Source organism: Elephas maximus, chromosome 14 (assembly GCF_024166365.1).
Source record: "Elephas maximus indicus isolate mEleMax1 chromosome 14, mEleMax1 primary haplotype, whole genome shotgun sequence".
NCBI classification, from domain to species: domain Eukaryota; kingdom Metazoa; phylum Chordata; class Mammalia; order Proboscidea; family Elephantidae; genus Elephas; species Elephas maximus.
This window is the reverse complement of record NC_064832.1, coordinates 34,579,791-34,606,715: the sequence shown is the minus strand read 5'-3', so window position 1 is coordinate 34,606,715 and position 26,925 is coordinate 34,579,791. Positions and strand designations below refer to the sequence as shown.

General features: G+C 39.9%; 1 protein-coding gene across 3 annotated transcripts in view; it reads left to right on the top strand.

Annotated features, from left to right (window-relative positions):
- COG3 (component of oligomeric golgi complex 3) overlaps positions 1–26,925 on the top strand; it is an 88,792-nt gene that overhangs the window by 48,098 nt on the left and 13,769 nt on the right. The window contains exons 16-22 of one of the 3 annotated variants that reach the window (XM_049852963.1): positions 2,466–2,555; positions 5,552–5,672; positions 8,567–8,655; positions 8,765–8,899; positions 15,552–15,627; positions 21,220–21,347; positions 22,498–22,596. In XM_049852963.1, coding sequence (XP_049708920.1) covers positions 2,466–2,555; positions 5,552–5,672; positions 8,567–8,655; positions 8,765–8,899; positions 15,552–15,627; positions 21,220–21,347; positions 22,498–22,596 — 738 coding nt within the window. Of the gene's footprint in view, positions 1–2,465; positions 2,556–5,551; positions 5,673–8,566; positions 8,656–8,764; positions 8,900–15,551; positions 15,628–21,219; positions 21,348–22,497; positions 22,597–26,925 lie in introns of those variants that run through there. The other 2 variants (XM_049852964.1, XM_049852965.1) reach the window with 2 other exon arrangements.

Below are 26,925 nucleotides of genomic sequence, written 5' to 3'. Positions count from 1 at the left end.
AGTTTTATACAGAATCTGAATCAGCATCCTTAACAAATAGTATTAAGACTACGTATGTTTCAAACCATTGAAATAAGAATTGGTAGTACTTTTTTGTAAAGCGCTAACTTAGATTGTGCGTTGATTTCAGGTAACAGTTACTTTAAGCAGTCCAGTTAATAATAGGCTTATCGTTCCCTGCGAGATGAGATTTGTCTAAACTTACTGGTTGTGGTATGTTGCTGAACCAAAAGAGTTTATAAAATTCAGTGGTTCTAATTTTTTTATATTTATTAACTTGATTGTCACAACCCCAGCTATATATAAAGAAAAGTGATTAAATACAGTAGAACAAAACAGAACAAACCTGCTGCCATTGAGTCAATTCTGACTCATAGCAGCCCTAAAGGACAGAGTAGAACTGCCCCACAGGGTTTCCAAGTAGCGCCTGGTGGATTAGAACTGCTGACCTTTTAGTTAGCAGTCGTAGCTCTTAACCACTATGCTGCCAGGGTTTCCTTAAATGCAATAGTCATTAATTAATTGTCCAGATGTCACTGTTTCTTAAGAATCTGGCCCCCAAGGGGCATGTATATAATCTCTCACACTGGAGATATCCTGTACCTAGAGACTGGACACGGTGCACAGTTGTTGCATTGGATCAGTAGAGTGCACACTGTTCTCCATCTGTCTTAAACTGTACAGTTGCTGGGTTTTGTGCTTGGGGATTTTGACTCAACTGGAAGTGCCCCTTGCCTAGTTTTGGACTTCTAGGGGTGAAGCCAGACCACCTCTACAGATTTAGGTGTCTCAACCTTTCTGCTCATCTGTTGAGATCTCTTCCGGAGGGACATTTGGACATTTGGCATCTCTTCTTTCCCAGGCTCCTCATTTGGTGTATTGAATGATGGTAGTAGGCTGAGATTCAGAAACTTCTATGGTGGAACCAGGATCCTAAGGGAAATATTCAGGGGCCTATTCCACATAGAACCCATTGTCATCATGGACCCTAGTGCAGCCTCTTAGTGTGCTTAACAGGGATTTTAGGCAAAGAATAGGTAGACCTAAGCAGGTTACTCTGCCTGTTTTTGTTGTATGCCTTAGGCCTGCCTATTCTTGTTCTTTTTCCTTACCTAGCTCACATCCAAGTCTTATCCCTCTCTGTCTTACTACTCGAAGGCAAGAAAGACAAACCCAAATGAAAAACACTTTAAGGCTGAGAGGGGAAAGAGGGTCTTGGGCTAAGGTGCCCATCTTTAGCCTTCTTTAGGCAGGGCCATTGTTCCAGTAGGGGGCAGCCCTGATCTTTCTTACTACAGTGGCCTCATGGGAAATGGAAAAACAATACAAAAATAGAATAACATCAAGTGTGAGGCCAGGGCACAGGACTGTGACCTAATAATATGTTGTTTGGGCCCATCCATCTCAGTTCCATCTTGGGTGGAATGGAGGCAAGGAGGAAAGTAAGGGTCCTGGCAGGAGTCCCTGCCCAGACCAACATGCCAAACCTCTGGGAAAATAGAGCAATGGCAGAACTGAGTTAAGAATCATACTTTATATACCTTTTGTAACCTTAATTGTGTTTTATAAGAATTTCTCCTCATTCTTCAGCATTCTTTGATTTCATGTTCACTAACTGCACAGTTTTCTGTAATTCAGGTTGACCAGTATTTTATTGGAAACCCTGGTGGCATAGTGGTTAAGAGTTATGGCTGCTAACCAAAAGGTCGGCAGTTTGAATCCACCGGGCATTCCTTGGAAACTCTATGGAGCAGTTCTTCTCTGTCCTGCAGGGTCACTATGAGTCGGAATTGACTCAATGGCTGCGGGGTTGTTTTTTTCTTTTTTTAGTATTTTATTTGTCAGCCTCCCATAATTGGACATTTATTTACAGTTTTTTTCTGCTTTAAATAATAACTGTCAGGAAGAATTGTGTATGAATCATGGAATACTTAGAAAACATTTTTAGAAACGGATTTACTGAGGCATTGTTTTAAAGTTGGTTTTGGAGATCTGAACAACAGTCCCACAACCTGAGATCATGTTGCAGTGAGGGTGCCACGAGGTCAGGGCCATGCCTGCCTTGTTCACCACTGTGTTTCTTAGCACCTAGTACAGTGCCTGGCGTGAAACAGATGCTCAGTAAATATTTGTAAAAGGGTCACCTGAGGGCTTCAAGAGATGAGTGCATGGGAATAGAAAACTCCAGGAGTATTACTGGCCATAAATTCTTCCCATAGGTAAGAGCAAACAAGCATTTTTTACTGTATTCCCAGTAGGCACAGTGGTTAAGCGTTTGGCTGTTAATCAAAAGACTGGCAGTTGGAATCTACCATCTGCTCCTTGGAAACCCTATGGAGCAGTTCTGCTCTGTCCTATAGGGTCACTATCGTCATGATCAACTCGGCATCGGGGTTACTTTCCCCAGAGATTTTCCATTTTTGTTTGAAGTGCTATAGGCTGATGTTTCTCTTTTATTCCACCAGAGGGCAGTGTTCCAAGGATTATCACAGGAAGCATTGTCTGCGTGCATTCAGTCCTTGCTGGGAGCATCAGAGTCTATCAGCAAAAACAAGGTTTGATGAAGTGTTAGGTGAAGTCTTACTACTTATAATAATATTGTGGAATATAGCACTTACCTATAGACACAGAAGTTTAAAGCCATTTTGGCAGTAGGTTTAGTTTGTACCATGTGATTTAATTTTGAGGCCTTTTGAGAAAAGCCAGTGTTTCATCATAGTGCTGAATAAAGACTGCACTGTATAGAGAGTGCCAGCTTTGCCGAAGTACTGAGAATGGTACTTACATTCTACGTTCTGTAGGATAAAGGCTTACGGCTATAGCCTTAGCAGCTGAGGAAGTGGTGGGCTGCTGTTTCCCTGGAATACGAAAAAGCGTTTTCAAGGAAAAGCAGCAATTTATAATTGGTCCTACAAGAATGTTTGAAATAGTAGGAATGGCTTCACTTGGAGGAAATTAGTCAGTTTTGCGGCAACTGTGGCCCTTGGGTCGTGTGACTACAAGGTATTGCCAGTGTTTACAAGTGTTTAATCAAGAAGGGATTTGGAGCTAAAGGCTGCTGGCCTATGCTTTCTCCCCAGTGGCCCCTGAGGTTTTCTTTTCAAGACATAGAGCATGGTTGAAAGTGCCACTCTGCACACTCTGCACTTCAAATGCCTGTTGTCGATGGGAAGGAAGCTGATGTGGCTGTTTCCAGCCAAATTTTCATTGCTGCTTAGAGTGTTCCTGGACTTCCAGATCTACAAACTTGATTTCTAACATCAAGGCTTTAGATTAAAAAAACAAAAAAACACCTCTCCCCACAAAACAATTTAAAAATACTTTTTGGTATTCCAGGATCCTGTAACTAGCAGAGCTCTCCCTTTGTTTATGACTGCTCCATCCTCCTGTTCACGGGATGGAGAGTGGACATGAAATCTCGAGATGTGGACTAGAAAAGGACGGAAAGTTGTTATAGGCAGGCAGATTAAGTTTAAAAAAAGTATTTGCAAGCCTGAGCTAAGTAGCCTTAAAATCAGCTCTCACATTTTTTTAATAGGTGAAATTAGGAAACACCTGTGTGTCTAATATTAGGAAAATAAATGAGTAAATTGTGGCACATATGGTGCCATACTACACAGCCAGTAAATTAAAAAAAAAATAGAATAAAATATGACTTAAACGTGTTAAGGTAAAAAGAAAAAGCAGGATACAAACCAGACATCCAGTATGACCTTAATTGTGTGGTAGAAAAAATGCATTGAAGAAAAATAAGTACAGTGAAAGCTTTTGGGTGACTGTCAATTGTTTTTTCCCCAGTTCCCAAAAGTTTTCTTTATTTTACAGATTTTCTCCAGTAAGCATGCATTTGTTAATAACCAGGAGGAAATTATGACCTACTTAAAAAAAAAAAAGTTCATATATTATGCCCCCTGGTACCACTGTCATCTCTTTAAGAGAGAAATGAAAAGTCTCTTGATCATTCAGCCTTTTGCCCTACTTACCTCTAGGCTGTCCTCTTTGTGCTTATTCTGTTTCCTCCATACTGTAAGGGATTTAAGGATATGTGAGGAAGCTTTCACTTGGTAAGCATTAACTGTTTGACTTTCATGGCTGAGTTTATGCACTTTTGTCTGTTAGCTTTTAAAAAGTGGTCAGTGACAGTGATTTAATGTCTTAGAGACTTTTTCTAGTTTTTAAAGTAAGGAACTGTTCTTATAAACTTAACAGATGAGCACACAGTATGTGCCAGGCACTGTGTTATGTCCTACTATTAATTTTATCAAAAAATAATTTCAGTAAAGTTAACATGATTCTATTCACTGGATTATAACAGCTTTAGTAAAGTGAATGAAACCTATTTTACACTGTTTTTACCCAGCAGAGTTGTTCCGTTAAAAACAGAGAAGTAATTAAAATATGTAGCATTTCCTTTATTAGATGCTGTGTTCCAGAGTGCAGAGTGAGTTTCCACCGTATCAGTCATACTTATATTGATTGCAAATTGGAAAAAAAAAATTAATTATGTTAAGGTAAAAAGAAAAAATAAGATACAAATCAGATATACAGTAAGAATTTAATTATGCAGTGAAAAAAATTGTGATTATGTGTTTATTTAGAAGGTGGGGAGACAGTGAAAGACATGCACGCACACGCACACGCACACACCCACCCACCCTCCCACCCCATGGAGGAATCACTTCGTTTACTAACCCGTGTAAAGTTTATATTGGTTACAGAAGGACAGCTATATTCTTTTCCTGATGTAGTGTAATTTCATGAGAAATATTTTCAAAATAAGATTCTCTCTTCAGTAGCAGTAACACAGTCTTGCTGTGGCTAATACCCAGACTCTTTCCTGAAATAAAAGCCATGATGATTCACTAATTTGGAATTGGGTCAGAGCATTGAGAATTATGCTTCAGTCGCGAAACCCTTATGGCTGGGCCTTGAGAGGGCAAAAGGGAATGCAGTGACTCTGGGGGTGGAGCTGGTCGGTTCTCTGTTTGTGGCAAGACAGTCCAAAATAGTAACTCCAAAGCATTGTACCTTTGGAGGCTGCTTTTGTACTTTTGTATAAACATGAGGAATTGTGATGTTCTGGATTTTGAAGGCACTTTAGGCCGAATAATGAAAGCCGTATTACTGACGAGAAACTAGAAAGCAGTAACGGGTCGGAAGCCTGCTCCTGCTGGGCTTTTCCTTACTTTTTTTTCCATGCTGCTGCTTGGCTGCATTGTCTCTTCTGCACCACCTTAAAATAGATTTGGCTTCCCTTTCTAAATGTGTTGTTTTATAGCCTTTTGTCTGACTTGCTTTCTTGGATTTACTAAGTAGAGCAGGTGACAGTGTTAGTAAGAGTTTGAAGCAAGATTAATCTAGATGATTCCTAACCTGGGGAATATGGGGAGAGTGCATTGTACCACAAAGGAGTGGTAGGATCACAAAGTTAGGGTTAGGGCCTTAAACCTGGGTAGATTAATGTTGATTAATGACATATATGTGGTACGTGCTTGTGTTTTTATTTAATCTGTGATAATATCCTTTTTTTTTTTTCTGTCTTACTATTTAGACTCAGGTTGATGGACAACTTTTCTTAATTAAGCACCTTTTGATTCTTCGTGAGCAAATTGCTCCGTTTCACACTGAATTCACCATTAAGGAAATTTCCCTGGACCTCAAGAAAACTAGAGGTACTTCAATGTCCTGGCTGGCACATGTGGGTGTATTTGCCTGTCCAGATGTGTCAGCACAGGTTATAGGTTTATTTTATGTTCATCTGCAATTTTTTTTTTGCATGCTTTGCTTGCTAACAAGCATGTTAGTTGTTCATACTAAGCTAAGCTGTCACCATCCTAATGGCTTCTCATTTGCTGTGTTTTCTTTATGAAGGAAGCTATATTTGAGCATTTCAGTTTATAACACAGCATTACCTCTCTTAGACTCTGTTTACATCTGATAATAACCAGTTAAAAATTACTTACAATGTCAGCTAATTGGAATGATTTTAAACATTGAGTTGACCAGTTTGTCAGCTTGTGAAAATTTAGGAAGCCAGCTGGGTAAAATGAGAAGAATACTTAGAGTAAGAGTTTGAAAGAGTTGGGTTCTATTATGGGTCCATCATTTCTAGACTCTCATGTGATCTTGGATGGGTCTTTTAGCTTCTTTACCCCAGCTTCCTCATAGGTAAGACGAACGTGATAAATTTACCCTGGTCCCCCACCAGGTTATCAAGATCATTAAGAATGAAAATGTATGTTAAAATGCTTTTTTGTTAGCTGGAGGTGCTTAAATGAACTTAAATGGCATTGTCACTGTTAATTCAGCTGGTTTTTAAGTAATCACGTAGCTGTGGTCTGTGGGTTGGTAATGGACATTTAGTTATCCCGGAAAAGACGATCTGTCCACCCTAACAGTTTGTCCCTGACTGGAATAACAAGAGAGGATTTGTAAAAGATCAAAGTAGTTACCTTCTAAGATGTTAAGGCTATTCCATAAATATCCCTCATTGCCCTTAATTACTGACAAGTTTTTCTTCGTCTTTTCTTAACCATTTCCAAGAGGGAATTAAGCCCTAATGCTTTAAGCCATCCATTTATGTCATGAATTAACTTTTTTTCTCCGTACTGGGAGAAATGAGAAAATAGTCAGTCAGATTATTTTCTGTGTTCTGTGGTTCAGAAGAAAGCCTCTAGAATTTCTAAGACTAGCAAGTGTGCAGTTCCCTAGTTACTATGCTTGCTCAGTAGTGGACTTGATTTCAGTCACCTGGGAGCAAGGTGGTATAATGAGGAGCCACGTTAGAACAGGTTTGCTCCTTTTCTTTTCCTGATGCTCTTTCCTCTCTTCCGTGAAGAATGCCTTTAGTTCTCCACTGCAGGCATTTGGGTAGCAAGCCTATGTTTTATTCATATACTTATGTTTTTTTTTAAATAAAGCACCAGTCAGATTTCCTGGCTTTTGCCTTTGCAGAATGAAGATACATATATCTTATTTATAATTTTTATATGTATTTTACTTATATTTTTATTATGTATTTACATAAATATATAAACATATAAATGATACATTTTTTATAAATCATCATGCTGCCGCTTGGCTGCATTGTCTCTTCTGCACCACCTTGAAATAGATTTGGCTTCCCTTTCCAAATGTGTTGTTTTATAGCCTTTTGTCTGACTTGCTTTCTTGGATTTACTAACTAAAGCAGGTGACAGTGTTAGTAAGAGTTTGAAGCAAGATTAATCTAGATGATTCCTAACCTGGGGAATATGGGAAGAGTGCATTGTGTACCACAAAAGAGTGGTGGGATCACAAAGTTAGGGTAAGGGCCTTAAACCTGGGTAAAAAAAAAAAAAAAATTTTTTTTAACCAAATTTATAACAATATACAATATATATGTATATAAAATTTATGAAAACATACCAATTTTTAAAGCATATTCTCATCAGAGGCTTCCATCTCCCAACCCCTCTGGTGGGTTTCCTTCTCCCCTTTCAGCGTGAGATGTGGAAGTGGCGCTCTTTCCTTGAAGAATACCAGGCTGTGCATAGTCCTCACCTTCTATAAGTGATGGGCTAGAGATGGGTGGATCTACTTTCAGTTTTTCCTAATAAACATAACTTGTTGCTGCTTGATTCTAGCGTAGATCTACTGAGGTGTGAGAAAACAAAATATGGTTAAATTTTGGCAAAATTTGAAGTGTGTTTTTCTGAGAATGTTATAAAAGCTTATATGACCCTACCGTATGGTGATGATTCCGTTTATTGCAGACAGAATCTTTCAGGTAACTTGTAAAAAAGACAGTAGAAGCAGAGCCATTTACCAAAGCTTTTCTCTGAATACAGAATCTAATAGAAGGTCTTTTTTATTATGACCAGGGTCAAAGGCAGTTAAGTGCTACTGCGTGTGCTTGTAAAACCAGGGCTGGAAGAACTGAAGCTTTGCTTTCCCCGTCTGCCAAAGCAAAGCAAAGAAACGGTCTTTTCTTGCTCTCACATAATAATACTTGCTCTCTTTACTTTCTTAGCCTCTAACCTCTTGCAACTAATTGTTGTATCTTATTGCATTTGAACATCAATGAGACCTCAGTTAGTACTTTGCAGAAATTCTAGTTAGTCTGGAGGCTAAGGGGTAAATATGTCCTTATGGTGTTTTCTTTCTGGCTGACAAATTAGTTTATTCACTCTGCTTCAAATGAATAAATTTCTTTGCCAGCCAAAACCTTAACAAAGAAGCTGGGTAAGTACATGGATACTTTTTAAAAGCCCATTTAAGCCCCTAAAAGCAAAGCAGGGAAATTTGAAGATGTCTATAAAAAAAAATCATCTATCATTTTTCTGTGGAAATGAATAATGGAGCTGAATGGTCCTCTTGCAGTTCTGACTTTAGAAAAGTGAGTACGTGTGTGTTCTATAGCTGTCACTGGCCCCTGTCTCCCTCATCCACTCACAAAGTTAGTGGAAACGACACTGCTTTTGCTTTGTGGTGGTGGAGACCGAATGTATGTTACAGACTGAAACAGTAAGTAGGCTTTTCTGTTGACGTGCTACATGTTCACTGGACGAGTCGTTTTGTTTCACAGATGCAGCATTTAAAATCCTGAATCCCATGACTGTTCCAAGATTTTTTAGGCTGAATAGCAACAATGCCTTGATAGAGTTCTTGTTGGAGGTGAGAAAGTGTCTGTTTCATTGGTGGTGGGGGATAAACTACGTTCATTACCTGTGTGGTCATTTCCAGGCACATAAAAATGGGAGGAAATTGTCATCTTCTTTTTAAGGGCACTCCTGAGATAAGAGAGTATTATCTTGACTCTAAAAAAGATGTAGACCGCCATCTGAAGTCGGCCTGTGAGCAGTTTATTCAGCAGCAGACCAAGCTGTTTGTGGAGCAGCTGGAGGAGTTCCTGACCAAGGTATAGGCCTTGCTGCATATTTGTTAGAGTCGTTGTGAATTCTTCCCGAGATTTCCTTTTGAATTACCCTCTGATGCAAACTGGTAGAGAAGTAATGATTTGGTCTGGGAAATCTCTGTTTCCTAGTGCGGAGGCTTTTTGGTTTGAGGACATTTAGATATGTTTGTAGAGGTTTCATTTTTTAAGCTGAAGCGTGCAAATAATGCAAAGCTAGCTATAGCTGACCCCGGGTTGGCAATGTTCTGTTTATGCCCATTGTAGGTTATCTGCTTGTGGTCTCCAACTCAGTTTCTCCTGGATTGGATCCAGCCTGGCAGTGACCACAGGCCTGTGAATCATGGCTTTCTGTCACTTAAAATGGGTGATTTATTTTCCTCCTTGTTTTACATGCTGTTGCTCCCTTCCATTTTGCATGTTAATCGCCAGATAGATGGATTTATAATAAGTGGTCTATTTTTTTGTAGTCTAGCTAAAATTCAGAAACCCTTGTGGTGTAGTGGTTAAGTGCTATAGCTGCTAACCAAAAGGTCGGCAGTTCGAATCTACCAGGCGCTGCTTGGAAACTCCATGGAGCAGTTCTACTCTGTCCTATAGGGTCACTATGAGTCGGAATCGACCTGATGGCAATGGGTTTGGGTTTTTATTTATATATTTATTTTAGCTAAAATTCATCAGCTGACTACACTGTGTAATGCCAGCAGTGAAAAAATCAGATCGTAACTATTTTGAAACTCGTTTCATCCTAATCTTTATCTAAGTCTCTTTGTTAAGGACTTTCTTACATTATGAAGATGTTTAAAAAGTCTTAAGATTAACTCTCATTTATTAAACTGCAGTTTGTGTTAGCAAAACAAAAACCCATTGCCGTTGAATCGATTCCAACTCATAGTGACCCTATAGGACAGAGTAGAACTGCCCCATTGAGTTTCCAAGGAGTGCCTGGCGGATTTGAACTGCTGACCTCTTGATTAACAGTAGTAGCACTTAACCACTACGCCACCAGGGTTTCCGTTTGTGTTAGAGGACATCATAAAAAGGAAAAACAAAAAAGAATAAAAATACATGGCCCTTTCCCTCAAATTTACTTTACTAGTCTTAACTGGGGAGACAAGATTTATCCATGAAACAGCTGAGAGACAGGGAAACAGGTAGTCCGCTAAGTAATCCGTTGCCCACCTACACTAACATGCCTGCAGCCTATGGTAAAGACGGAAGATATTAGTTTTAAATAATAATAATAAATACGTAAAAGCAAATATTAACCCATTGCTGTCAAGCCGATTCTGATCCTCAGAAATGTTGAAGTAGCCTAACTCCCCTTTTGTTTATCATCAGCGGTTGGACTTGCCTAGCGGATTTCAGCCCTCTCATATGCATCAAGTACCTGGCAGGGGGGTGTATGTATATTTTTTCCACCCCACGCATGTTTAAAAGGATGTGGAAATGTTTCTGTTAGGGTCTTGATTAAAAAAATAGTGCAAATATTGATACTTTGTAATTTACAGATAAGTTATAGTTTTTACAGAAATTATCCTCATGGAAAACCAGCTTGTAGATTGCAATCCATATTCATGGGAAAACATTCAATTAATATTAGCTGAAGTACGTTGATGAATATCTTACAGTAACAAAGCAGCATATGAATCTTCTGAAATAAGTAAATGGTTATAATGAAATCTAGGACTAAAGGGTCCCTGCCTCGTTTTCTGGAGCCCTGGTGGCACAGTGGTTAAGAATTCAGCTGCTGACTAAAAGGTTGGGAATTTAAATCCACCAGCTACTCATTGAAAATCCTATGGGGCAGTTCTATTCTGTCCTATAAGGTTGCTATAAGTCAGAATCGATTCGATAGCAGTGGGTGCTGAGTTCTCTAGAAATCAAGGGAATAAAAATTCACTGATATGGTTGTCCTAAGTATAAGTTTGGTAAATCAGGTACAACTCTGCCATTGTGTGTTGTGGAAGAGCCATACACTATGAACCTTTTAAAAGGAATTAGAGGTTTATGTAGAATATATTTATTCAAGTCTAAATTCTGTAATAGTTCTCTGTAGACCATGGCACACATCTAGCGTGGGTACCTCTGTAGAGTGTTCTGGACCTCTTTTTACACTGCCTTCACTATAGGATTGGGAAGGGGGAAGGCCTTGCCTCTCACCATCATTGCAAGGTCAGCCTTATCCTACCCTGATCAGTCTTGTGTCGTCCTTTCTCAGGTCACTCACAGTGGCCTCACTTTTTCTCTTTCAGCCCTGGTCCCTTACTGCTCCTCACTGAGTTTTTAAACCAAATATTTTGTGGATACTACAGCTTAGAGGATTGGGCAACCCTTTATGTTGTCTTATTCTAAATTCAAGTCCCCTCTCGAATCTGCCAGGCGCTCCTCGGAAACTCTATGGGGCAGTTCTATTCTGTCCTATAGGGTCGCTATGAGTCGGAATCGACTTGACGGCACTGGGTGTTTGTGGTCTCCTGTCCTCTTGGCATAGAGGGAGTCAGAGACAGAGAGATACCGACACACACACACACACACACACACACACACAAAATATAAGCACTAGAGTTCACACAAATATATGTGATCATTTAAAACATCATTACTTAGAAAATTTATGAACCAAACATTTTTCAGTTTTTACTTTGGGAGCATTAATTAGTGTTCTGAATAGCAGGAAAAAGAGTAAAAGATTTTAAAACTTGACAGTGATTTTCTTTACATGTGAACCTCAGCATTACTATCTGCAAGTGCAGAACCTTTGGCGTTATTATCTGCAAGTGCCTCCTGTTGTAGTTGGCATTTTATAAGGCAACTAGTGCTTGTAAGGAAAACAACACCCTTAGGTGCAGAAAGGAAACAGAATTCATCTTCCATTTGGTTGTATGTTTGAAGGTCTCAGTGTTCACTAGTTGGACTTCGGCCTTATCAATAAAATATCGTCAGCCTGTTTCCAAGTTTGGGCTGATTTTTCACATATATGGGTTGACTTAATAAAATAAACCATGTTAGTGCATAGAGAACATTTTTGGATTGTCAGAAGACTTGTTTTTGAGCCCGAGGACTAGACGTGGTTCTGATTCCCTTTACCTGCTATAAATTGGGCTTTTTGTTTACGAGCCTTCTTTAGGCTCTTCTTTTTGAGATACTTTGTTGTCATTATTTCTTACTACATCCTGCTACCTAGAATAGGTAAAGCATTTGTTTTACAGATTGAGAACCTGAAGTTTTGCGGAGTGACCCAGAAGAACTGTGATAAACATTTCTTCAATGCCTTAAACTTTCTCGTATAAACATCCCCCCAGATTTTTGATGTAACAAATGGTCTTTCTCGAGAAAAATAAAGAACTGGAAGAACATGTGTGTGTGCTGTTGCCCTGGAAAAATAACCTTCTTTATAGCTATTTGTACGGCCCTTGGGAATATAATTGTGGAGAGAGGGGGCTACATATGAAAACATTTGGGTCAGATTATTTTCTGTCAGACTTCAAAAACCACTGACCCTTTTTTTATTGTTACAGAATTTCATTCTACTGAATATTGCTGGAAACAAACTCTTCAGTAGGACTGGAAAGATAGTGGGGTGTAGTAGAAAAAGCATAGAATTTTGAGTCAAGAAAGTTGTGTGCCTTTCTGTCACCTCCGAACTAAAGTTGTAGGCAAGTTGCTTAAATTCTCCAAGCCTTGGTATCTTAGTTCGCTAGTGCTGCCATAACAAAAATACCACAAGTGGGTGGCTTTAAAGAACAGGAATTTACTTTCTCACAGTTTTGGAGGCTAGGAGTCCTAATTCAGGATGTTGGCAGGGCTAGTCTCCCTCTCTCTCTCTGTTTTGGTCCAGGGGGAAGATCCTTGTCTCTTTCAGCTTCTGTAGCCCTTGGCATTTCTTGACTGCATTTAGACATATCTTCACATGACATCTGTCTTTCCCTTGTGTGTGTTTCCATGTTTTCCGTTTTTCTAAGAGACCTCAGACAAGGTTAGGTTTAGGACCCACCCTACTCTGGTGTGGCTTCATTAATATAACACAGGAAAAGCTCTATTTCCATACAGGTTACATATGCAGGTACAGGGGTTGGGGCTTCAACATATCTTCTGGGGGGACACAGTTCAGTCCATAACACTAGGTTCTCTATTCTCTACAAACCCTGGTGGCATAGTAGTTAAGAGCTACTGCTGGTAATCAAAGGTTGGCAGTTTGAATCCACCAGGCACTCCTTGAAAACATTTTGTGGCAGTTGTACTCTGCCATTGTAAGGTCACTGTGAGTCAAAATTGATTCGATGGCAACGGGTTTGGTTTTGGAAACCCTGGTGGCAGAGTGGTTAAGCGTTGGGCTGGTAACCAAAAGTTTGGCAGTTTGAATCCACCAGATGCTCCTTGGAAATCTATGGGGAAGTTCTTTTCTGCCTTATAGGGTCGCTATGAGTCAGAATCAACTCGACAGCAGCGGGTTTTGGTTTTTTTTGGTATAGCATCCATCCTCACTACTTACGGTTATTATGAGGGCCAAAATAAGATCATAAATGTAAATACGAAGTGCTGCAGAAAGTTATTTTATGGTAAAGTATGACAAAATTAAGGGGAAAAATCTGAATCAAAACATTTAAAAGGTAGTATTGTAAGTGCTTGGCTACTGACTGAAAGGTTGGCCATTGAAGTCCACCCAGAGGTGCCTCAGAAGAAAGGCCTACCAATCTGCTTCCAAAAGACCACGGTCATCAAAAACCCCGTGGAGCACAATTCTCAGTTGCCATGAGTCAAAACCAACTAGACAAATTTTTTTTTAGCTAAGCCGAAAGTGTTTGCTCTCGGTGGGCCCAGTTTGTTAAACTTAAATTTGTATCTGGCAATATTAATTTTCTTTCAAGCAGTTTGCGAAAGTATTGCAAGTTTGTTCTTAATATTTCCTTTGCAGGGTTATTAATTTCCTCAGCAACATTATAAATTTAAATTTTTTCTTGATGTAGCACTTGTGGTAGAATTTGGCCTATAAATTTAATGTGTGCTTTCAAGGAGTTATGACCTAATGAGAAATCGCGATAGAAAAATATATAAACATTAAGATATATACAACAATGTGAATTTTGTATACATTATCCAGATAATCACAGGAACACTTTGTGAGAAAATGAGTCTGTTTTCATCCTGTAGAATTTAAAAAAGAACGATGGGTATAATTAGGGAAAACTTTTGAAGAAAATCCTGTTTAAAGTTTGAATTAAAGGTAACTAAATTATCTGGATAGTAAATAAAGGTGAATATGCAAGGTTGTATTTTTTTTTAATATAAAGAATTTGTAAACAGCTTAAGTATATATCGTTATGAGATTGGTTGCGTTCTGGAATGATAGGCAGCTATTGCTGTCGAAACATAACTGGTATACATGGAAAATGTCCCAAATAAAGGTTTGTTGGGGGAGGGGGCAAAAAGTTTACAGAACAGTGTGTTCCCAGTTTTATAAATTTATACATATTAGTATATTTATATATTTATAGTAGAAAATATATGGGATATTATGCACTAAAGTTGAGCATTGGTTTTCTACTAAAGTTGAGCATTGGTTTTCTTCTAGCCTTGTCTAATTAATCTCTAATTATGTGTGTGATTTGCTTTTAAAAGCTGAATCTCACAGTAAAAATAAAGACTAGGAAAGGAATCGAGGACAGGAGGAAAGCGGTGATTTTAAATACATGGGGCAGCAAGAGCAAAGGCCTGGCATGATCCAAGAGTACAAACTTGGTAGAAATAGCGTGAGAGCTGGGAAGATCTGAGCCTGTCCTCTTAAGATACGTTGTGGCCTTCTTTGTGAAAAGTTGGAAGACTGGTGCTCAGGTTTTTTTTAATGAGACTTTGAAGTGAGACTGAGGGCATAGCCTGGACCTTTTGCATATGACAATTTGTTTTTAAAACATGCTGTGTGCTGTTTCTGCCCCCCTCACCCAGCTAGTCCTTACTCTCATCATCATTTGCCACCTCAAGTACAGTGTTGCCCAAGCAGCTAAATGCAGCGTTTTGAGTTGGAGTGATGCCAAGGAATTAAGACAAACGACTAGGTGTGAACGGTTCAGACCACTAGAAGGTGGGCCTCCAGGCCTAGATCCACAGCACTGGTTGGTCAAGTGTCCCTTGGGATTTTTTGATGCTTTTCCAAAATCTGATATGTCTGTTTTAATGACATTCTGTCTATGACGTAGTAAGAAATTGGACTTTCTAGATGTTTAAAGTAGATTTCGTCCTGCTGGGTGATATTTTTGTAGTACACGTGATAATAATTTAGTATCAATACAACAGTTCACTTTAAGAGAGACCTGTTTTAGGTTGACAGTTCTCTAGAGCTTCATTTTTATCTTCTTACTCTCACATGTTTCAGGTAGAGTGTTTCAGGACATTGGTATGGTAGTTTTAAAGGGCAGGATATGCCAATATATATATACTCTTGAAAAATTCTGTGAGTAATCACAAAGGAGGTTTTGCTAAAAAGCTTTATTGGCTGTAAGAGATTGTGACATATCATTTTTTTTTTTTAAACACATTTTACACATTTGATTATTGTGATGTTTAATGGGTTCAAATGATGTCGTACAGCCTTTGATAGCAGTACTGGTTTAGTTTTTCATTGGTGAAATGGAATTTTTTTTTTTGTCTCTTCTACCAGGTTTCAGCATTAAAAACAATGGCCAGTCAGGGAGGTCCCAAGTATTCTCTGTCACAGCAGCCTTGGGCACAACCAGGTATTCAGGTTTTACTGTTTTGGCTTTCATTTTTAGGATGTTGGTTAATTTGCATTTACATAGTCCTTGCTCTGAATACTTGGAGTTGGTTTCCCATTCACTTTGGGGTACTAAGGTCTGGATTAATGCATGATTCAGTTTGGAGCTGACATGTCTTAACTGGCCAACACTACTTGTATTTCAGCAAGCATTCTAAGGAAGGAATTAAAAAAAAATTGCCTAGTTAAAAATAAAACGTGGCACAACTAGAACGGAATGAATGAGAATAATGATGATACATTGTGAAAAATGTACCCAATATCCCTGAATAATTTGTATAGAAATTATTAAATGCGAACCTAGTTTGCTGTGTAAACTTTCACCTTAAACGCAATATAATATCATTTAAAAAATAAAACTTTGAAAGAAAATACAGCTTAGACAGAAACAGTTGGAGTCTGTTGGTTTCTATGCACCCACTTTTCATTGTGTTTGAGCTTTGATAAAAATACTGTATTTGATAGGGTGAAATTATGGAGTGCTGTTATTTTCAAGTGTTAGTGGAATAAAGGTTGGGCCATTATTTTGTTCCACATTTTATGCAAGTTGCCGCCTCTGTTTATTAGCGTTTTAGAGTGTTTGAAAAAAAATTCTAAGAATTAAGGTGTCAGTTGGGAATTGGCAGGCATTATTATTGTCTGAGTGCTGATTGGCAGATAGCTTGATAGAGATCAAAGATTGATTCTGGCTTAAAAAAGACAAAAAAAAACCAACCAAACAAGTTGCCTTCGAGTCGATTCCAACTCGTAGAAGTTATCTACAGGCACCTAATCTGGAATCTGCAGGCACCTAATCTGGAATCTGCTTTTTAATGCTATTGGTTGTCCATGTCTGTGTTACTGTGTACTGTGTCTGTCAGTGTTCATTTTCCTTGGGAAAAAGCATTGATGCCATTCCAAGGCTCTGCAAAATTTTGTCGTTATTAATACTTTAGATTAATTTGAAGATAAACTAAGAATTTGAAAGAGTAACCATGTATCTGTTAGGAAGATTTGTAAATGTAACAGAATTACCAGTTGTATTTAAAAGGAAGATAAGATTTCATTTCAAAGATTCGTCTTCTGAACTTTGATGATGTTGGTACAAGTTTGTATTGATTTGTTTTATCGCAGGTAAATTTTGTGATGTGCACTAGACCTTTTGTTTACTGTGATGGAGATAGTGAATGTTATACTGTCTTTATTATTTTAAACATTCATATTGGCGTATGAGCTGAGGAGCCGGAGTGGCACAAGCAGTTTGCAGTCGGCTGCTAACCAAAAGGTTGGCAGTTCACACCCACACAGCAGTTCCATGGAATAAAGTCCTGGTGGCTTGCTTCCATAGAGGTTACAGCCAAGAAAACCCTATGGTGCTGTTCTACTTTGTAACACATGGGGTCACCATGAGTCAGAATCAACTCAACGGTAATGGATTTGGTTTGGTTTTTATGAGATTAAAATTTCAACTACATCTTCCTAAAAGACAGTGAGTGCACTTGGTGCGGTGCATCCTGTTAGAAGACGGAAAACTAGATGCTTGTTCTGAGAATACTGGAGATTCTAGTCAGGGTCTGCCATAGTGCTAACGGCCAATTCGACTGTTCTCACAGTCAAGAGGCAGATTTTTCAGCCATAACTCAGCATGGTTCTTGAAGGGTGATGACATTTGGATTAATATGATCGTTTTGGCTCAAAGTTTCAGTCACTTGTAAGGCTTACGTAGAAATTGGAGCTGATTTTTATTTTGTACATTTATGTAAATGAAACTCTTGGATGCGATAAATCTTTCTTAAAATAGGCAGAAGCCAGCAAATAGGCAGAGACATATTTAGTATAGCTAAGCCCAGGGGCTGGATGCGTAATGAGTGTATTGCTCTTTCCCCTTTTCTGTCAAAATAGGGACTACCGTTTTCTCAAGTGGAGTCCTGATAGAGCTCTCAGTATTAGGTGCATGGTGTCCTTAAGCGTTATGAGAATTGTCATGAGGAAAGCAGGAGGAGATAGAAGCAAACTGACAAAAGGACTTGACCTGCAGAACGAAATAGGGCCATGTGTTTTGTCATCAAACCATTCCATTTCTTTCTGGGAGATCTTGGTGAATGTAGCAGTGGCAGTTTAGTTTACCTAGTGTTGTGTCATCTGGCCCATTTAACCACAGTGGAGGTGGAGCTGGTTTTTCTTGATCTGCGATACATGAAATCCATACTTAACGTCAAAGAGAGTTTTATTGGCCTCTCGGGTTGGAAGCATCGAGGACAGTCTAGGGACTGTCTTTGGCCTTTCTGTTCTAGAAACCCAGTGCTCCTGGTGCATGCAGACTTCATGAGTTTCTCAGGGATCATCTCATCATTAACTCAAAGGAGAGTGAGTTACAAGTTAGGATGCCAATTAGTAATGACTCAGGAGAATCTACCTTCGCAGGAATCCGAGGACTTGTTCACTAGCTTGCACACTCCCTTTCCGGTTTCCAGGGGGCCTAAAAACTGAGTAACCCTGGAAGTGTGTTTAGTGATGCTATAGTAACTAGAGCCCATGGAATTGAAGTGTCTCGGAGGAGCTTTCATTTGTTTTATGGAAGATAAGCAATTCTTAGATCGCTGTACAAGCAATTCCTGGATTCTCTTGATAGCATTGGCACTTTCTTACCCTGCTCTACCACAGCACTCTTCATTCAAAACAAAACAAAACATTTGCCTGGTGTAAGATAGGAACTGTGGAAAGGTGTAAAATGAAACATAAATTCTACTTTCCACCTCCAAGTTAGCTCTTTTCTCAAAGGTAATAATAACAGCTTCTTTCCCAAAATTGTTTGTGCATATACTAGCATAAAATCAAACCAGACCCACTGCCATTGAGTCAATTCTGACTCACAGCGGACCCTGTAGGACAGAGTAGCTCTGCCCCATAGGATTTCCAAGGCTGTAATCTTTACAGAAGGAGACTGCCACAGCTTTCTCCCATGGAGCGGCTGTTGGGTTTGAACTGCAGACCTTTCAGTTAGCAGCTAAGTGCTTAACCACTGTGCCACCAGGGCTCCTTATGTTCTAGCATATATGGACTTAAAAAAAAATGGTACACGGAAGAGATTGTACTATATACCTTGCTTTTTTCACCTATGTATCATACACCTCTTTATGTATTAGCATGTCTAGCTCTACCATTGTATTTAACAGAGGCATAGAATTGGATCACTATATCATATCTTTAATAATTCTCTGGTTAGTGGATATTTAAATTATTCTCAGTTTTTGTTTTTCTATATACTCTGCATATATCTTGGTATTTTGTGAGTAGGGTATATTTCTAGTGGTGGAAATGTTAAGTGTGAGAAGAATATGTGTATTTAAAATATTGCTGGATATTGCCTAATATTCCACCCAAAAGGGTGAACCAGTTACGCTTCCATCAGCAGCAGGTGAGGGCGCCCGTTTCCCCACACTCTTGCCAAGCATGGTGTAAAATTGGCGTGGTGGAGGCACCTGACCTTCTCTAACTTCAGAAGAGGGAGGGAGAATCAAGATCAATAGCCTAAGGCTGATGCTTACTAGGCGGAAGTCAGACAAGCCTTCTTTGTCCCACCTTTTAGCAATTCTGACATCAGCCGTCCCTCCCATGGGACCCTCTGCTTCTCTGCTGGGTTCCATAATTCACTGCAGTAGCCACACAGGACTCACAAACACTCACGATTATGGGGTTTATTAGGGAAGTAACAGGTTATAATTAAGGATTAGGAACAACTCAGGATACAGTTCTTCTGTCAGTACGGCCCCTTCTCAGCCATGTCTCTCTGGCCTTCGGCCCCTTGGCCCGGCCTCTTCCCTGCTCAGGCAAGTATTATAAAGTTCTTTAGCTCCGCCAGTAAGTACCCAGAGGCACCCCACTCCACCAGCAAGCCTCCTGGCTGAAGGCACTCAGCCTTCTTGCTCTGTGGACCGGGAAGCCCACCACACTTGTTCCGGTCGCCTGACTCTGCTGCCTCTGCTGCTGCTGTTTCTCTGTCACTGCTTGCTGTTTCCGGTGTTAAAGCTCTCTCTCTCTGTGTCTCCTGCTTCTAGGGAGGTTCTCAGTGTAGGGGTCCTGGGTCCAAAGGACACACTGCGCTCACATTTCTTCTTTCTTGGTGGTAGTGAGGTCCCCCCTCTCTGCTGGCTTCCCTTTCCTTTCATCTCTTGTAAGATAAAAGGTGTGACTCAAGTAAGGATGTGACCCCAGCAAGGTAGTGACTTGGGTAAGAGTGGTGAGGGTGGTGATTAGGGTAAGGGTGGTGACTTGAGTCACACCCTCTAGTAAGGCAGTGACTCAGGATACATCCCACCCTAATCCTGCCTCATTAATATAACGGACAACTCACTCCCAAATGGGACCATAACCACAGGCATAGAGGCTAGGAGGAGCCCTGATGGCATAGTGGTTAAGAGCTACAGCTGGTAACCAAAAGGTCAGCAGTTCAAATCTACCAGCTGCTCCTTGGAAACTCTATGGGGTAGTTCTACCCTGTCCTGTAGGGCTGCTGTGAGTCAGAATTGACTCGATGGCAATGGATCTAGAGGCTAGGATTTATAATACATCACAAAATAGAGGATAATTACATCAGATCACAAAAGGATTTATAATACATCACAAAATAGAGGATAATTATATCAGATCACAAAATGGAGGGCAGTCACACAATACTGGGAGTCATGGCTTAGCCAAGTTACTTACCCGTCACAGGTTCTGTACACCTTATTTGTATTAGCAGTAAGCTGTCCAATCCCCTTGGGCCACAAGCACCTTATTTGCATGTCCCACCCAGTCATTGTGTGAGAGTCACAAAGACCATGGCTAGTAGGGCCATATTAAGTAATTCACTGCACCACATGTGGATATCTTAAATCTTGGTAGTTTTTACCAATCTCAAAGTGTCTCATTGTTAATTTGCATCTCTTTATGAATGAGGTTGAGCATCTTTGAATATATTAATCAGCCTTTCGTTTTAAATACTTCATACTGATTTATTTTCTAACTAGCTTCTTCAGACACTACGTATTACATAGTTTACTTGTTAAAAATTTCTGGAATTCTATTCTTGTTGTGGTAAGACAGTATAAGAAAGTAACGGATATTTAGATTCCCCCCAGCTGTGTGTGAGTATTTTCTGAATGACCTCAGCAAGCATCTTAGCATCTCTTTGTGTGTGGAGGTTGGTTCTGCAATGAATAAGCTCATTTATTATGAAGTAATTCTTACTAGTATTTCTGTGAAAATCACTTAAAAAAAAATACCGACACATTATTTCTGATCTTCAAATTCCAAAGACCCCATGTAACAGCCCCTAGGAATGTGTTGAGACATGCTGAGGGAGTTGTTCAGCAGCTGTAGCCCTTAGGGTTAGAATTTTATACATAGTGGACATGCAATGACTGCTTATAGGGCTTGTGATTACACTTGGTAAATAAACGAGAAAAATGAACGAAATTCTTCAGGGAAGTAAAGACTGCTTCTTTTGCTATTTTCCTCTCCCCTCTGAATTAAAATGGAAATGGTTCTCCTTTTCTTCTGTGTGATACTAACAAGTTTAATTTCTTTCCAGCAAAGGTCAGTGACCTTGTGTCAGGTGCCTATAAGATAATAAAAGCAAAGCTGCCTTTGACATTGAGGAGTATGTCACTGTACCTGTCCAATAAAGACACTGAATTCATCTTGTTTAAGCCTGTTAGGGTGAGTATCATGATAATTTATTTGAATGTTGACCAGTCTCTTCAGATATTCTTGTCACATATCCATACCATTTTCTTCTTCCTATAGACGTTTAAAAATGTTGGTATACTATTCAAGTGAAATTGATTAATAATCATTGTGATTGTTGAAAGGTTACAACACCTGCATCGGCGTGATTTTATATGTATAAAATTAGAGGAAATGATTGAGGGAGAAGGAGAAACTTGGGAAAGCCGGAGCTTGAAGGCATTGCCTTGTTTTTCCGGGTTTTGCAAATTTTCTGCCTTTGACAGGGTGCAGTCTTACCACTTTGCTCTTGCTTGTTTTAGTGAAAAATATTTGAGTTTTTTCTCTAACAGATTTCTGCCGTCAAGTCGATTCTGACCCATAGCAACCCTATAGAACAGAGTAGAACTGCCCCATAGGGTTTCCAGGGAGCAGCTGGTGGATTGTTTGAACTGCTGACATTTTGGTTAGCAGTCGAGCTCTTAACCACTGCACCACCAGGGCTCCATCTATATATGTGTGTGTATATATTTTTAGCCACCTTCCCTTTGTCAGTTGACTCAATGGCAATGAGTCACTTTGTCTTAAGTTTTCAATATGTTGCCTTTCAAAGCAGAAATTACCAAATAAACAAAAAATCTGACCCTCACGTTGGATTTGGCCCAACACTAGAGCGAGCAGCATTTCAGGAGTTGTGCTCCACATTACTGGTGAGTCATGGAAATAAATGGCATGCAGTGGCCACCAAGGGATTAAATGTCACAGCAGATTTAGGACTCATAACTTCCAATTCTGTGTTGAGCTCACATTTTTAGTCAGGGATTTGGTTGATTTTTAAACTACATGTTATGTGTCTAGGAACTTAATTATCTTTTTGTGTAAGAAATTGCTGATAAAGGCTCTTACTATTCTCTGGAGGGATAGGACTTGCTAGAGTTTAGTTTTTTTAAGATCTTAGTCAAGTTTTGCTGGCATCTGAAATATTGAGTGCAGATCAGGTGTCTTTAGTAATCCCATGAGAGATACATTTTCTCTAATTGTTTTGGCAAATTTCATTACGATTTCACGTTCTTAGTGCTTCTTGTTTAAGACAACTGTTCATGCTTTCAGCTATTCATTAATATGATTTCTTATTCTTCCTAAGAATAATATTCAGCAAGTCTTCCAGAAGATCCATACTTTGTTAAAAGAAGAGTTTAGCCCTGAAGATACCCAGATCATAGCTTGTCCTTCCATGGAACAGGTAATCCATAGACAGAAAACCCTGGTTACTTTTTTCCCTACCTTGGTTGTTTTACTTGAGTAGATAATACTTTGAGTAACCATGTTTTTATTTTTAATTTTAAAATTGTGCATTATTTTATTCTGATGGGCAAGAATTCAAACTTTGAGTTTCTGTAAAAATGGTGTAGTGGTGTCAGAGTTCCTCTCATTTCACGAGGTGGGAGAATCATCAGTGTCAGCCGAAGGCTGATTCCTTTGAGGTGAAGGTCAAACGTATCTCCACCCTCCAACCTTGTTACCAATTCTGACACTAGCTGTCCCGCCCACAGCACTCTCTACTTCTCAGCTGGGTTCAGTAATTTGCTGCAGTGGCCACACAGAACTCACAGACCATACTTATAGTTATGGGATTTATTAGGGAAATAATGGGTTACAATTCAGGATCAGGAATGACTCAGGATACAGTTCTTTAGCCAGGACAGATTCTCAACACCTTGGCCCCATGGCCTGGCCTCTGCATTGCTTAGCAAGTATTACAAAGCTCTTTAGCTCTACTTGTAAGTGACCACAGGCACCCCACTCCATCAGTAAGCTTTGGCTCAAAGGCATGTAGCTCTCTCGCCCCGTGGGTTGGCACACCTACTGTAACCACCTTGCGCTGTGCACTGGGAAGGCCGCCATGCCATCTTGTGCTCGTCTCCGCATTCTCCTGCCACTATTTCTCTGCCACCGCTTCTTGTTGTCTCATGCTTTCTCCAGTGTTATAGCTCTCTCTCTCTCTGTCTCCTGGGTCTAGGAGATTCTAAGTGCAGGAATCCCAGCTCCTCTTTCTTGGTGGTAGTGAGGGCCCCGCTTCCTGCCTCTGGGATGGTGAAACTGACCAGTTTCTTTGTTGGGGTTATGTACACCTTATTTGCATGGTCCCACCTCCACAAGGGTGCCATGCACCTTATTTGCATTATTAGCAGTGCTGTCCAATCCCTTTGCTGGGTCATAAGCACCTTATTTGCATAGTTCCACCCAGTCATTTTGCAGGAGTCACAAGACTGTGGTGAGAAGGGCCATATAAAAGCGATTCATCATAGCACAGTTGCTCTCTCTAACTTTTGGGGGATTGCTTTATAATTTTAATTTTTTTAATCCCTTCTATAGCTGAAACGACTCGAGGGCACTGGGTTTTTTTGGGCTGGGTTATAGCTGATATTGAAAATTGCTGTGTTTCAGATAAATGAACTGTTTGTGTAAAATTCAGTGGTATTTAGGTAGCTGAGTCTTTTTGGATTTTTTTTCTTAAAAAAATTTTTTTTAAATTTTTATTGTGCTTTAAGTGAAAGTTTACAAATCAAGTCAGTCTGTCACACATAAGCCTATATAAACCTTACTACATACTCCCATTTACTCTCCCCCTAATGAGTCAGCCCACTCCCTCCCTCCAGTCTCTCCTTTTGTGACCGTTTTGCCAGTTTCTAACCCTCTCTACCCTCCCATCTCCCCTCCAGACAGGAGATGCCAACACAGTCTCAAGTGTCCACCTGATACAAGTAGCTCACTCTTCATCAGCATCTCTCTCCAACCCATTGTCCAGTCCCTTCCATGTCTGATGAGTTGTCTTCGGGAATGGTTCCTGTCCTGGGCCAACAGAAGGTTTAGGGACCATGACCGCCGGGATTCTTCTAGTCTCAGTCAGACCATTAAGTCTGGTCTTCTTATGAGAATTTGGGGTCTGCATCCCACTGTTCACTTGCTCCCTCAGGGGTTCTCTGTTGTGCTCCCTGTCAGGGCAGTCATCGGTTGTGGCCGGGGACCATCTAGTTCTTCTGGTCTCGGGATGATGTAAGTCTCTAGCTCACGTGGCCCTTTCTATCTCTTGGGCTCATAGTTATCATGTGACCTTGGTGTTCTTCATTCTCCTTTGACCCAGGTGGGTTGAGACCAATTGATGCATCTTAGACGGCCGCTTGTTAGCATTTAAGACCCCAGACGCCACACTTCAAAGTGGGATGCAGAATGTTTTCATAATAGAATTTATTTTGCCAATTGACTTAGAAGTCCCCTTAAGCCATAGTCCCCAAACCCCCGCCCTTGCTCCGCTGACCTTCAAACCATTCAGTTTATCCCGGAAATTTCTTTGCTTTTGGTCCAGTCTATTTCTAGGTTTTTAAGGAAGCGCCAAATTGATTTCCAAAGTGGTTGTACCATTTTACATTCCCACCAGCAGTGTATAAGTGTTCCAGTCTCTCACAACCTCTCCAAAATTTATTATTTTGTGTTTTTTGGATTAATGCCAGCCTTGTTGGAGTGAGATGGAATCTCATTGTAGTTTTGATCTGCATTTCTCTAATGGCTAATGATCGTGAGCATTAGCTACCTCGGTGTGTGCTTTAGTGAAGTGCCTGTTCATATCCTTTGCCCATTTCTTAAGTGGGTCATTTGTCTTTTTGTTGTTGAGTTTTTGCAGTATCATGTAGATTTTAGATATCAGACGCTAATCAGAAATGTCATAGCTAAAAACTTTTTCCCGGTCTGTAGGTAATCTTTTTAGTCTTTTGGTGAAGTCTTTGGATGAGCTTAGGTGTTTAATTTTTAGGAGCTCCCAGGCATCTACTTTCTCTTCCGATGTTTATGCGTTGTTAGTAATGTTTTGTACACTGTTTATGCCATGTGTATTAGGGCTCCTAGCATCCCTATCTTTTCTTCCATGATCTTTATTGTTTCAGATTGTATATTTAGGTCTTTGATCCATTTTGAGTTAGTTTTTGTGCATGGCGTGAGGTATGGGTGTTGTTTCTTTTTTTTGCAGATGGATATCCAGTTATGCCAGCACCATTTGTTAAACAGACTGTCTCTTCCCCATTTAACTGACTTTGGGCTTTTGTCAAATATCAGCTGCTCATATGTGGATGGATTTATGCCTGGATTCTCAATTCTGTTCTGTTGGTCTTTGTTGTTGTACCAGTTACCAGGCTGTTTTGACTACTGTAGTAGTATAATAGGTTCTAAAATCAGGTAGTGTGAGGCCCCTCGCTTTGTTCTTCTTTTTCAGTAATGCTTTACTTATCCGGGGCCTCTTTCCCTTCCATATGAAGTTCGTGCTTTGTTTCTCCATCTCATTAAAAAATGTCATTGGGATTTGGATCGGAATTGCATTGTATCTATATTTGGCTTTTGGTAGAATAGACGTTTTTACAATGTTAAGTCTTTCTATGCACGAACAAGGTGTGTTTTTCCACTTATGTAGGTCTCTCTTGGTTTCTTGGAGAAGTGTTTTGTAGTTTTCTTTGTATAAGTCTTTTACATCTCTGATAAGATTTATTCCTAAGTGTTTTATCTTCTTGGGGTTTACTGTAAATAGTATTGATTTCGTGATTTCCTCTTTGGTGTTCTTTTTGTTGGTGTAGAGGAATCCAACTGATTTTTGTATTTTTTTAAATCAATTTTTATTGTGCTTTAAGTGAAAGTTTATAGATCAGGTCAGTTTCTCATACAAATATTTACACACACCTTGCCATATACTCCTAATTGCTCTCCCTCCAGTGAGACAGCACAGTTCATCCCTCCACTCTGTCTCCTCGTGTCCATTCTGGTAGCTTCTGGCCCCCTCTGGCCTCTCATCCCCACTGCAGACAGGAGATGCCATCATAGCCTCATGTGTCGACTTGATCCAAGAAGCTCATTCTTCACCAGTATCGTTTTCCATCCCCTATTCCAGTCCAATCCCTGTCTGAAGGGTTAACTTTGGGAATGGTTCCTGTCTTGGGCTAACAGAGGGTCTAGGGACCATGGCCTCCGGCGTCCCTCCAGTCCCAGTTAGACCATTAAGTCTGGTCTTTTTGCGAGAATTTGAGGTCTGCATCCCACTGCTCTCCTGCTTTGCTCCCTCAGGGTTTCTCTGTTGAGTACCCTGTCAGGGCAGTCATCAGTTGTGGCCGGGCACCATTGAGCTCTTCTGGTCTCAGGCTGATGTAGTTTCTGGTTTATGTGGTCCTTTCTGTCTCTTAGGCTCATAATTACCTTGTGTCTTTGGCGTTCTTCATTTTTCCTTGCTCCAGATGGGTTGAGACCAATTGAAGCATCTTAGGTGGCTGCTTGCTAGCATTTAAGACCCCAGATGCCCCTCTCCAAAGTAGTATGCAGAATGTTTTCTTAATAGATTTTATTATGCCAGTTGACTTAGATGTCCTCTGAAACCATGGTCCTCAAACCACTGCCCCTGCTATGCTGGCCTTTGAAGGATTCAGTTTTTTCAGGAAACTTCTTTGCTTTTGGTTTAGTCCATTTGTGTTGACCTCTTTTGTATTGCGTATTGTCTTTCCCTTCACCTAAAATAAAACTTATTTACTATCTAATT